Below are 13,549 nucleotides of genomic sequence, written 5' to 3'. Positions count from 1 at the left end.
GTATTTTTGGGGTTCTGCGGGTGCCATCATCAATCTTCATTTGGCAGGGAAAAAACGCCACACCATTAGATAAATCTTGAACTCTAATTGCATTTGGAATTGTGTCGATTCATTGTTGTGTAATTTGTCTTCTCTTGCAGCTGCGTAACTCCTCGGACACACAGATAATCCTGCGACGCGTAACACTCCAAAGTTCTGGACTCTACCGCTGCGAGGTGTCCGGCGAGGCGCCCGCATTCAACACCGTCTCCGAGTCGGAGACCATGACGGTTGTGGGTAAGTACTTTCCCTCCCATAAAAAAGGTGAAAAACGAAGGACAGTCATGGGGCGACAACAGAGAATTTAATTAAAATGCTAATAGTCCCGGGCAGTCGCAGTCGCAGTCAACAATGTTGTGAATGACATCTGAAGTTGCATGCAACGGCAGAGGCAGAGGCAACATAATTGGTGGGGAGAGCGAAAGCCAAAAAGGGATTGACAGACACAAGTTAAAGGATAACAACCGAGGACTCCTGTCACCAGAAACGGATCGGAAAAAAAAACCATTTAAAGACCGAACCGAACCCTGTCTGAAATCTGAATCCGAGTTGGAGTCGGAGTCGGAGTCCGAGATGTAGTCTCTGGATGTAAATTGCATGCAGGTTGTCAGCCCGCTGTCAGGGGATTCTTTGATGGTTTCCTACTCACACGCTCGGATGCCCTGCTCCTTACCCTCGGCTGCAGATGCGGGTTGAAGCCTTTAAACCTTTAAAGAGCAGATCGCCAGAGCCACCAAAAACTGTCCCTCAAATCTTTACAATTAATTCCCAAAGCTCGTTGCTCCAAACCTTCAGTTATCTTTTGTCGGGGATCCTTTCAGTCGGCGATCAACATAATTAAATTAAAGTTTTGCAGTGCCGACGAAAAACCCGAGACGGCTTTAAGGCGTGTTCCGGCGCCTCAGGTGTCGCTGTGTGGCTCCTTGGTGCACCATCATCGTAAATGGAATTCATGCAACATGGCAATGCGTTGCAAATGGCATTGTCGAGTCGAGTCAACTCCCAGGCTCCTTGTAAAGCTCGCCAGCTCTTGTTCGCTCCCTCCCTCTGCCCGTTTTTTCGCTTTCTTTACGGTTTTCTGTGTGTTGTTTTTACTCCGTGCGTTGGCAACCCTAGACACTGGATAGCACTCCACCCTGGCCACCATCCAGCCTCCACTCCCATCTTCTTTCGCTTTTTTGCTCTTAATACAGCTGCATAATCTAAGCAAACAATTGAAATGGAATTTCTGCAGTCGCCGTCGCCGTTGCAGCTACAACAAAGAGTCGCCCCAGAGCCCCAGCACCAGCCCCAGCCCCAGTCCCAGGCCCAGAGCCCCAGCCCCAGCCCCCGCCCATGTGTGTACAGAGAAGGGGCGTGGCAACTGTCATTGCAATTTTGAAGTAAAATTATGTTTTCATGTCGACTTTTAAGTAGGAAAAATGGTCCCTCCAAGACAATGGGCGCCAGCTGCCACAAAAACTTGGCTGTGAGAGTGTGTGTGGGGGGCAAGGGGGAACCCGTGTCCCCTTTGAATTCGGGTTTCCTGAAAGTTTCCTTCAATCAAGAAGCCTCGCCTGAAGTTAATCACAAATTTATAAACTCATAAAAGAATCAAACGGTTATCAATATGTGCAGCGCCAACCAAGGGAATCCCCCTGGGGACTCAGACCAAGAAAATCATCTAGAGAGGGCTTCTCTGCCTTGAGGCACGCCCAACGCCCAACGCCCCTTTGCTCGGGACAACACGCACTAAGCACATTTCATGCTGATTTTCCTTTTGGCCATTCCCAGAGCTGACAAGCCCTCCTCCATCTTCCTCACGACTGGGTCGCATTGGAATGTCAGGGAAATGGAAATGGTTTTGCATATTAAACAATGTGTCTGGGCAGCCAAATTGAACGATATTCGAACCAAAGTCGAAGGGGGAAAATGCCAGAGAATATAAAGAAATTGTGGGCGTTGCAAATCGAACCCAAACGCAGACCAAGAAGGAATCTCATCATCAACAACTGTGTCAGCGGCATCATCATTCTTGGGGTTGTCTGTGTGGGATGGTCCTGGGTCGTCCTGCTAATGCAAGTGAACCATAAAATATGCTTTAGTGGGGGACTCTGCCTCGTTTGTCCCCACAGAGACCTGCCCAACGGCCCCAATGTGGCGGGAAATGTTAATTTTTGCGATCATAAAAAGCGCCAGCGAAACGCCAATCTTTTATGAATATGATTTTGGTGGGATTCCCAGGCTGATTTATTGATATGGAAGCTGGGCAAATGTATTGGTTGGTCGAGTAGCTGGTTGGAGTGGAAGTTGAGATGAACTGCATTCATGTTTAGGTCTTGATGGGGCCATGGGATCCAGCTATCTGGAAGTACAGCTGATCTAAACTGAGCTTCCATCTGGAAATTAATGATATTGATATTGGATTGCCGAAGAGAGCCCTGGGATAACAGCCTGTTACGCCTGCTACCGTCTACAGGTCTCTGTTAACAGACTGTTACGCCTGTTGCCGGGCGCCACTCTCTGTTAACAGACTGTTACGCATTCTGCCGACTAGCGCTCTCTGTTAAACGCCATGTTACGCCTGCTACCGGCTTTCGCTCTCTGTTAACAGCCTCTTACGCCTTCTGCCAGCTACCTCTCTCTGTTAAGCGCCTGTTACCGCCCGCTGTTATCGTTCTCTGACGCCGCTCGCTGCTCTCACGATTCACACGGCTTTCGAGCGGCCCTACGATTTATCCAAGCATAACCGGCCCTTACCATCTATTCCTCAAGATTCTTTAAACGATTAAGGACTCCTTTCTACCACTCACAGGAGTAGTAGAGTAGAAATAGCGAAGGAGAATTGCATTCCTCTTGGTCCTATTTCATCCCATTTATGTGCGCATTCTTTCAGCTGCTCATTCTTCTCCCGTAGAGGCTTCCATCTTCACCATTTGCCTCTTCTCTTCACTGCATTCTTCAATTATTTTCCTGTCGATTGTTATTTACATTCTTTTTTGCGGTCAGGAATGCTCTCTCACTCTCTCTTCAGTCACACTCTTTTAGCCATCTGTCGTTTGGTCCATTGTTGTTCGAAAACAACTTGCAAGAAATTCAAAAAGAAAAGAAACGAAACGAAATGGAAGGGAAGAGAACGGAAATGAAATGAAAGGGAACGGATTGAAAGGGAACGGCACGGCACTGCAGGACTGTCACTTCCTCGCACTCCTTGTACTGACAGCTTCTCGGGTTCCCCAAAGTACTTCAGTCCGGCACTATGTCGCCGCTTTCGCTGGCCCTCTCTCCACTTTCTGCTCCCTCCCACACGCCGCAGTTTTCTCTTCCACTTCCTCTTTGTCCACAGGACAGACCCCCTCCTCATTTGTTATCTTTAATTTTACATATGGCAACGATTTTTAATGCACCCAACCCCTGTCCGCTCTCTTTCGCTCTCTGTTGCGGCATGTTTGAGTTAAGACAACATTACAGTTACCGTTATTGCCTCAGCTCTTCCTGTATCCGTATCTGTATCTGACTCTTCCATACAGACATTTGTATCTGTGTGTGTGTGTATCCGTGTGCGCGTTTGGCGCGTTGTTTTATAATTAATGAGCACGCAAGGCTCTCAACGCTTGGCACATGTCCTGCTCTCTCTCGCGCCGGGTACCCATCCATGGGGTTCTGGGATCCTAGCAGGGTCCTTGGGCAGGTCTTCTACTCGTTCCCCCACCCTCTGAATTTATGGTTAAGTGCACTTTAAAGGACAAACACATATATAACTCACTTTTCCCCGCTGCGTTTCCTCCACACACCACACACGTCCCCGTACTCGAACTCGTCCTCGTACTCCTCCTCGCACTCGTATAATGTGATCGCTTATCGATTTTACAATATAAAAAAGCAATTGCCTGCATAAAGGACCAAGACAAGGATGTTCTTGGGCCCCACCTCCGTGACCCCCCCACTGGAGAGAGCAAAGTTAAATGTGATTTTTATGAGCTATGAGAAAAGTTGGCCAAGGGAGCGGAGCCCACTCTGCCGCAATATTTATTGTTGCTCCCTGCCCTGGTCACACTAATGAGCTGTAAATTCTCCAAAGAGGCTCCAGCTCCAGCTCCAGCTCCGGCATTCATTAAAGTTTAGTGCGAACAATTGAGGGGAATTCTTGGGGGCCAGAAGTTCCTCCACTAAGACGTTGAGCAGATAATACTTTGTTTGAGTTGAGGGGAGGCTATTTATAGTCTTGTTAACGTCTTGATAACTACATAACGGGGATACAAATTTAATGGTCATTCGAATAGGTATTTTTATGAGGTCTGTACCGAGTGGATCGTGAGAGCGAGCCCGCGGTTACAGTGCGCTGTAAACGGGAGCGGCCCTGGGCTGTTATCGCGCTAACAGAGAGTGCTAAAAGGCTGTTAAGGGAGAGTGCTAAAAGGCTGTTAAGGGAGAGTGCTGATAGGCTGTTAACGGCGAGGTCTAGAGGGATGTTAACGGCGAGGTCCAGAGGGCTGTTAACGGCGAGGGCTAACAGTCTGTTAATCTGCTGTGTTAACAGCGCTCTTCCTCTGTTCGATCTGCTGCCCTGAACAGATATCCTAGAAGCCTCTTACGAATATAATCGAATATTTCACAGCGCAAATAACAAATAAAATTGGCTTTAATCAAATCTTGTTCAGAATAATCGTTTATAATGGCAAAGTTATGTCTTGCTGATCTTTTTCTGTGCCATAATAATGACGTAGTCTTCAGAAAGCATCCCAGAAGCCCATTGACCCCCTCGATACCTCCATCGCTCTTCTGGCAACAAGACAGACCCGCCGGATGGCAGTTATGAAATGAAGGGCTGTCTGCCTGGGCTGTCAACTACCACTGTCTGCGACTGTACTTGTTTTAAATATTTCTATTTGCATTTTTACGTTATTTATTTCCATAGACAAATGCCATTTGGAGTGGAATAAATTTCACATAGTAGCTGGGCGTAAATCATTTCAACAAATGTTTATTAAAAAATTTGCAAAAGTATGAAAAGAGAGAGGGAGAGGGAGGGAGGGAGAGCGAGTCACTTAGGCAAGGACTCACAACATGTGCATAATCCACTTGTCCCCTGGAGGACTACGGTCCCTGGAGGAACCCCCCTGTATCTAGAACAAGCGAAAGCCTAGAGGAGAGACACAGCACCAGCCCCAATCCATCTGCTCATTGCCGAAATCCCAGCCACCTGACCCAGCTTATCGCTTGCCTCAGAAGAAGCTGCAGAGTGCGCTGGATGGGTGGCAAGGGGGTGGGGGAAAAACATGCCGCAGCATATTAAAAGGAGACCACCAACAGAGCCGAACGGACGCCCACTTAAAGTGCTCACTGTAGTTGTCTGTCCCCCCCGCTGTCCCACCCTTGTCAGCCACCTTGTTGCTGTTGTTGCTGGAGGCTGCTGCCTTAGACACTTTTTCACCTGGTTTCTTTCGTTCTTTGGGTTTTTTTTCGCCTTCTTTCTGACTGCACAAAAGGTAGCAAACGAGCAGTTAAAACGGTAGTCCCCCCCCCCCCCCTGCGCACCACCGCTCTACTTTCTGCCGAAAAAGAAACTGCTTAGTCATGGGAAAATGCCGAAAATATACTTGAACCATGCGGCTATTCAGCATTCAGCATTCCCTCCATAGCCACCACTCCCTCCCCTCCCCGCATTTCCCTTTTAGCTTTTAGTTTTTTGGGCTTATTGCAAGTCCTGCTGCGGGTTCCCCTGCCTCCCCTGCCTCCTTGTCGTTGCGTGCTAAGTCTGGGCAAAATAAATTGCCAAATCATACCAACATACACTCAAGCCATCCATGTGTGTGGGGGGGGATACCCTCCCTCTGCCTCTCGTCCTCACCCTGTTCTCCCCTTTGTTCTCTCGGGCTGTTCATGGGGGGTCGCCCCATTAGATTTATGCCACAAAATAAAATTTAAGTGCGACAATATGGCGTTGACTTAAAAAATGCTCACATTATATATAAACAATTATCAGAACATAACCCCGGGAGCACACACAGGTGGGCACAGGGGATGGCAAGGAGGGGAGGGGTTTCGAAAAAGGTTTTTCGGGCGGCCATAAATATCAAGCGGAGATAACATTCAATTTATATTGGAAACCATTAATTAAAGTTCAGCTTAGGTTAAGGTGTTTTTTAGGGGGACATTTAAGGGGCGATAAATGGAGGGAATTGGGAGGAGAATTCTGGCGTAGAAAATTGGGAAAAATTCTCTAATCTATGCCTAAGAATATACGATATTACTTATATTTTAGGGATTTTTTCTTCCAGTAAATTATTGATCAGAAATTGAATTTTTTCTATCTTGAAATTTCTTAAAAATATATTTCAAGGGAATTGGGAATATAATTCTGGGGGAGAAAATGGGGAAAATAAATCTCCAATCTATGCCTCAGAATATTAGATACTACTGTATTTTAGGGATTGATTCTTCGAGTTAGTTTTAAAAAATTAAATTGCATTTTTTTTTCTTGAAAATTCTTTTGAGGGGGAAATTGAAATGCGCTAAATGAAGGGAATTGGGAGGAGAAAAATTGGGAAAAATCTGCCATCAAATAAGTCTCCAATCTATGCCTAAGAATTTTAGATACTACTGTTTTTAGGGATTTTTTTCTTCCAGAAAATTGTTGATCAGAATTTGCATTTTTTCTATCTTGAAATTTCTTACAAAATTCTTTCAAGGTGGATATTGAAATGCATTAAATGGCGGAAATTGGAAAGAGAATTCTGGAGGAGAAAATGGGGAATATAACTCCCCAATCTATGCCTAAGAATATTAGATACTACTGTATTTATTGGATTGAGTTTTCCAGCATTTCTTCTTTCTTCTTCCCGGCCGAAAATCCACCTAATTTCTTTCCTTTTTTTCTGGGTCCTTCTGGTTTTTGCCATCATCTAATTTCGGTTGATAACAATTTACATTGGCCAACTGGAGCAGTGCCACTGCACAGGGAACAAATCATATTTTCAATCTCTCGAAATGTGTTTATCAAAAATGCATTTTTCCAAGTTGGATTTTTAGATTGCTTCCTTTATGCGTTGCCCCCCGTTGCATGTTGCACCCAAATTGAGTTTTCCAAGGGAAAGAGAGGGAGAGCCAGAGCAAAGTAAACTTTACTTTATAAATTACAAATAAGCAAACGGAAAATCCAATCCAGAAAAGAGCAACCTTAACCGGACTCGGGACTGGACTTCCTGCTTCCTGGAACTGGAACCATTTTGGAGTTGACCAAAAACCCGAAAGCCAGGCCACAACAAAAAGCTCTGAAACGGCTCCTAAGCAAAATTAATTTTTTGAAAACCATTAAAAATTAATTTTATTTTATGGCACACACAGAAAAGGAAAGGAAATGTTATGAGGAAGAAGATTTCCCTTCCTACGTTCCTTTTTTTTTTCCTCGGTTTTGGCATGAAAGAATATTTATAATGCATACAGAAAACACTAGGAACGGCCCAGAAAGGCAGTGGGGACACAGCACAGTGGGCGTGAACAAGGCCCGAGGAGGCCAGGCCGCCTGCTCCTGGTCCTGGTCCTGGTCCTGGTCCTGGCTTTGGTCCCACTTGACTTGGTTTTTATTTCTGCACATGCATGGATAACCGAGTGTTGCACGGACAATGCCAAGCGGGAGCAGAGCCAGAGACTTATGTGGAAAGTGTCCAATGATTTTTCGAAATGAGAAACACGTGTGCCAGACACATTCAAATATTTATTAAAGTTCGCTGCGATTTAGTAGAAGGGAGTGTGGCGATGGTTGGGTATTTCTACATATTTATGGTGGAAATAGTTTAGATGGGGTGGAAGGGTAGATGGTTGTCTCTCTGTCGCTGCTTTCTTTGTTTGAAAGAGTATTTTAGTCTTCGAGCAATTAAAGACACGTTGCTCTTCCTCTGGCCTTCTGGTATTTATTTTTGTTATGTACACGAAATATGCCCAAAAGGCGTTGGAGGTGGCTTCTAGGCCAGATGCCTCCCCCAGCCACACCCACACAGGCAGACACACACATGGCCAAATAAACTTTGAATAAGCAAAGTCTCTAAAGCTTCCACCCCCCCCGCCCCTCTGGCCCACTGCCTGCCACAAATCTCCACATAAATCTTAAGAATGCCGGCCAGACCCACATAGAAAATAATAAAACAAGAAAACAGGGGCCAAGAGCTGGTAGTGGCGGTGCTGGATCTGGGGCAGGGGCAGAGACTCCTCTCTGGCACAAAATGGCCAGCAAAACATTCAATTTCCCCGGCTCATTAAAATTAAATAACTAAGCTCAGACGGGCAGAGACTGGCAATGAGGTGGAGCACGGAGAGGGGGAGTGCGGCATGGGGGATGCTGGCTTTTGGGCTAAATTTAATTGAAGTGCAGCCCAACTAAAGCAATCACAAAAGTCTATGGCGGCTCCTAATATTACGCTCAGTGTATTCCGAGCTGCTACGAAATTGTTCGCAGTGTTCTCTTTCGTTGCCTTCTTTGCAATTTACCGTTGGTTATTGTCCACTGCCCTGCCATTGCTCTGTGCTTGTTCATTCTCGTTCACTGTCTGTCCCATTGCTGTGTGGGTGCGAGTGAAAGAGCGCGTAGCGAGAGAGCCGACTCGCTCAGAGAGGATCAAAAGCAACAAGAAGAAGAGAGCGCGCGCTGAGCGCGTTCTTCTGCGGCAATGCGTGTGGGTTGGAAAGAGAAAGAGCTAAGACGAAATTGGAGAAAATTGATCCAAATGAAACCAATCATTTGGTAAAAAGTATGCCCCGACGTCTAAAAGCTGTTATTGAAGCTAAGGGCGGCCCCACCAAATATTGAAATCAGAAAAAATTGGGGACAATAAGTTTTTTTCGTACAAAATATAAAGTGTCCGAATAATTGTTGTGCGTAAAAAAGTGGCTTTTTTGATACTTTTAATTTTTTTTGATACGCCAAAGAAGTTTTTTTTTGTTTTTAGTTTTGAAATTAGTAGTAATAATATCCATGTTCATAATGAAATAAAAATTTTTTGTCAAACTTAAATACTTTTCAAGTTATTTATAAAGAAAGTTGACATAGACGAGTGTCCGAATAAATGTTGTGCTGACTGTACATGGCTATTGCGTCGCAGAAAATAAGCGCCTTGGGCTCTAGACTCTAGACTGAGAGGGATGTTTTGGCAATGCTTAGAGAGTAAATGAGTCATTGCCCCGCGGAGTGCTTCAGTGTTTGACGTGTTTTAAGTGAAACCGATCTGAATTCTAATACAAATCCAACACAGTTACATATGTACATATGTAAACAGCTATAGCGAATTTAGTAATTATGCACAAATATTTACAGTGCCTCACAGCTTAAATGAAACAGAGCAGCTTTTAGATGAGTGGCTTAAAATTAAGCTTTAAATCACACGAAAATTGGTCGACGCGATGTAAAATAAGTTGAAAAGGGCTATAGACAATAAAGAGAGCTTATGTACCAAAGACTAACTTTAAATAAAGTTTAAAAGTAAAATAAATACAAAAAAATTATTTATAAGAAATCCGCTTCAAATAATCTGTGGGATGCAGAAGGGCAGTATTTATGTTTTTAATTGTTAAAAGTGTGTTAAAAAAAATATTAAAAAATATATGAGGTTGGTTTAGATTAAATTTAAATATATGTATATCTATCTGTATACATTTGATTTTTAGTTGTAGGTTAGATGGTTTACAACTTATAGCTCTTTTAAGTTTGAAAGGTGCTTTGGTTCATTTAAGCTTAGAGCCAGTGGATATGGCTAATAGAATATACGTTTCCAATGGTGAAGATCAGCTCAAAACAGGCCGAAGTGCAGAGAAGAGACTTCAGAAATCATACAAAACCTTTATATGAAACGCGTGTGGCCTATAACTTTCAACAGCCCATGAATACCTTCATAAATGGGGAATTTATGGCATTTTTCAGATGCCCTAGTTACCCCTTTCGAGTGGTTTGGAAAATATAAACTATATATTAAAAAGTTTGATGGGCTTTACTTGGAGCCAAGACCCTATATGTATATGGGTGGCATTCTCCCCATTGAATAAGATAGTCAATATCTGAAAGAAGAGTCCTAAAAGTAGGTCTTCCCCTTAGTGCTCGATGAACAAGATCGTCAGGACGCACAGATCTAAATCAAGTCCCAAAAAAGGGGGACATTTTTCCAAGAAAGTAAGGGGGTCTATAAATATGGATGCCTGCTCAAAAGACCGAACATCACACACCCACTTTACCATCCACCATCTTAAGTACTTCCGTTCTAAAGCCTCTCCCCTTTCTTACCCTTCAGTGACACCCAACCATGGCCCGAAGATAACCGGCGGACAGCCGCGTTACCAGATCGGAGACACTGTCCGCGTCAACTGCACCTCGTCGCCGTCCAAGCCGGTGTGCCACCTGAGCTGGCTGATCAACGGGGAGCCGGTGCAGAAGGCCCACTTGCGGCAGTACGACAAAATAGTGGTCAATCGGGATGGCCTGGAGATGGCGCGCCTGGGCCTGGAGTTTCGCGTGCGCCCCTTCCACTTCAAGCACGGGGATATGAAGCTCAAGGTGAGTGGGGGCTCTGCTTTCCCATAAAAGGTGCTCTTCCTAATGGACTTTCCTGTGTTTCCTTGCAGTGCGTGGCCAAGATCAGCTCGTTGTACTTGCAGAGCAACGAGGAGAGTGTGGAAAGCGATCGCCAGCAGCGAGCACCGGCCCTGGAGTCCCGCGAAACGGTGGCGGCCAAGTCCAGCACTATTGGTAGATCCCCTAATCAAAGTGGCATTCCCTTCGCCAATAGCCTTACTAACTGAATCCCTCTTGCAGGTGCCGCCGGCTCAAGGCTGCCCTCCCATGTCGTGTCGTTGCTGCCACCAATTCTGCTGCTGCTGCTGCTCCGGGCCTGGCCCTGGTCGAGGGCGAGTTAACTATCTGCGGCCCCAGCTGAGACTCTGAACAGTGAACCGGAAAGATACATTTGAACTATTTAGCACAGCAGCAGTCGAGTCCTAGTGGAAAAGCAAACATATCCTATGCCAAAATCTCAAAGAAAAAACGAAAAGATTAAGTAAATCCTTGATATCGAAATTCAATTGATGTTTGTGTGCGTGTGTGTGAATGGAAATGCAAGGAAAATTCGCAGGAAAAACTACTCAAATCGAGCATTTAAGCAGAGGCTAAGAAACTGTACATAAATATGCATAATTTTAGGCAAAGAAATCGTTGTTTTTAGGCAAAAAAAAAAACATATAAACTTGAAACAAGATAACATAAATACATTCGTTAATCTTTTGTGATATTTTCTTGATTTTGAAAAGGAGGGAAATAAAATAATATACCTGTAGAAAATTTTGACCTATTTTCTCCAATCCATTGCATTCCGCTCCTTCCTTTGTATTTTATCGAAACCTTTTTCGGGCATATCAGAAGCGTCTAACATTTCAATTGTAAAAAATACCTACTTGCACATTTATGATCTATGATCTACATACGATATCACATCCAAAACTAACCCAAAAATGAGCAGAAACTTTGCATTTACTTCTAAGAGCAACTAACTTAAGAACCTAAGCAAATGTAAGAAAAACTGTAAAGCCACAAGATCGAAACTAATTTTAATTCAATAAAATATCAAAATACACAAAATACAACAAATTCTACAAAGAAACCAAGCAAATATATAGTTAAATTTGATCGAAAAGCTGTAAATAGGCCGTGAAAAGAGGCATTCCTTGGTAAAAGTAGAAATGGTTCCGAATCTGAATGTATTATGTCTAAGGGGTGTATCTCTGAATGTATTTGAATCAATCAATGCCAAGCTGAGGGATTGTTTTGGAAGGAAATTTGTGATTATATTTAAAAATTAGCCAAAGAATAGACGGGGAGCCTCCTCCTGAGGCTATGATCTTTCCATTGAAATGGGATACCCATTGAAATAATTATTTAAAAATTAAGGATTGATCTCTCAGAGGCATAGGCTAGTTCCATCATGGAATACAGAAGTTAGCTTTTGAACAGACTTTTGTGGATTAATTTCAAATGTTTTCCTTTTAGATATTTTTTAGAAAATTCCCAGAGTAAATATTTTTCAAGAAAAATGAACTTGAAAAGGATTGTATTTAAATTCAAGCTTAAGAAAATATCTTGGGATATGTCAACCTTTTTTTCTATATATTTTAACCCTTGGAAAAGGTCTTTAGCCTCTGTTGACCAGAGCTTTGAGAACTGTCAGCTCTGAGAGGAAGAACCATCTATAAGGTTCTTTCTGTCTCCCCTGTTCAAAGATCTATGACAACTTTGAGAGCTATCAGCTCTGAGTGGAAGAACCTTCTATAACAAGTCTCCCCTCTGTTCAAAGATCTTCAATCAATAGCCACAACAATGTCTTGTATTAGAAAAAGTTCAACGACTGGGCCCCTCTTTAATGATGGTTTTTCCTGCTGACTCAGTCCCTCTGAAAAACGTTGGCATAAACTTATCCCTTGAGAAATTAGCCACATGCATGATACTAATCCTTTGGCTTATGCTAATTTATCTAGAGCTGAGTCAGAGGGACCCCAGGGGTCGGTTTATGCCCAAAAAAAGGTGAAAATTGACACAGACATGCAAGGGGCGAAAATGCGCAACAAACCGCATAAAATGCATTCAAGACCAAGCAAACAAAAAAAAAGGGCCAAAAGCCAGCCAGTTCATGACTCATGCGAGGGGGCAGGGGCTACTGGGGGCGGGGGCATTGCATGTTTTGGCGCGTGAGAAATGCAATTCATTTGCATACAAAGCCGCCGGTTCGATTGTGGGCCAACAAACAGTGTATCTCGGGCATTTCCTTGGCAGCTTGGCATTGATTGACCGGGCAGGGGCCGTACTGTACTCCCTCCTATAAATTAGCCAAAATGAATGTTTATCGCATTGTACATAGCCAGAGCGGAGTTTGGACTCAAATTTCATTAGCTCTTAAGCGGGAGGCAGTCCTGGAACAGTCCTCTATAAGCCTATTCTCCAGTCAAATCTAAGCAAATCTTGTGCGTGTTGTAAACTAAAGAAAAAACCCACACCAGGGAGCAGAGAAAAACAAATTGGCACTTCCTGGTTGGTTGGGTTTATAGCTAAGAAAACATAAACTAAACCTTCCATAAATCTCCATTTTGTTCTCATTTATTTTTCCCATTTATTTTTTGTTTTTAATTAAGAAACAATCAAATGTTTAAGAACGAAATTTAGTTTGTAAAACTGAACATGAAAATGATAAATAAATTAAGTGAAGACAGGACAAGCAAACCGAATGATTTTGTCTTTCAGCGAAACAGGAAACGCATTTCCGTTTCCGCTTTGCCTGGCCTTCCTGTTTTACTCTGTCCGGCAAGGACCCTGTGGCATTTATTGACTAAAAATCGAAATGAAATCTCACAAAGAGCCAACAAACGGATAAATAAATTGTCATAGATCCCTTTGTCACAAGAAGCCTGGAGGAATCAAAGCCTTGAATTTTCTGGGGGGAAGTAGAATATGAGAGACTTTAATGCTGGCACAGGGAGTGCATTCTGTCCTCTACCTTCCCAC

At 43.7% G+C, this 13,549-nt stretch overlaps 1 protein-coding gene across 1 annotated transcript in view; it reads left to right on the top strand.

Annotated features, from left to right (window-relative positions):
• The window catches only part of beat-IIIa (beaten path IIIa), a 39,746-nt gene extending 28,465 nt beyond the window's left edge, over nucleotides 1–11,281 (top strand). The window contains exons 4-7 of the mRNA XM_015181006.2: nucleotides 141–276; nucleotides 10,296–10,558; nucleotides 10,627–10,750; nucleotides 10,817–11,281. Of these exons, the coding sequence (XP_015036492.2) occupies nucleotides 141–276; nucleotides 10,296–10,558; nucleotides 10,627–10,750; nucleotides 10,817–10,917 (624 nt within the window). The 3' untranslated portion in view covers nucleotides 10,918–11,281. The remainder of the gene's footprint in view (nucleotides 1–140; nucleotides 277–10,295; nucleotides 10,559–10,626; nucleotides 10,751–10,816) is intronic.
• Nucleotides 11,282–13,549: the final 2,268 nt, after the last annotated feature.

Source organism: Drosophila pseudoobscura, chromosome 4 (assembly GCF_009870125.1).
Source record: "Drosophila pseudoobscura strain MV-25-SWS-2005 chromosome 4, UCI_Dpse_MV25, whole genome shotgun sequence".
Lineage (NCBI taxonomy): Eukaryota > Metazoa > Arthropoda > Insecta > Diptera > Drosophilidae > Drosophila > Drosophila pseudoobscura.
This window is presented reverse-complemented; position numbering and strand designations above follow the sequence as displayed.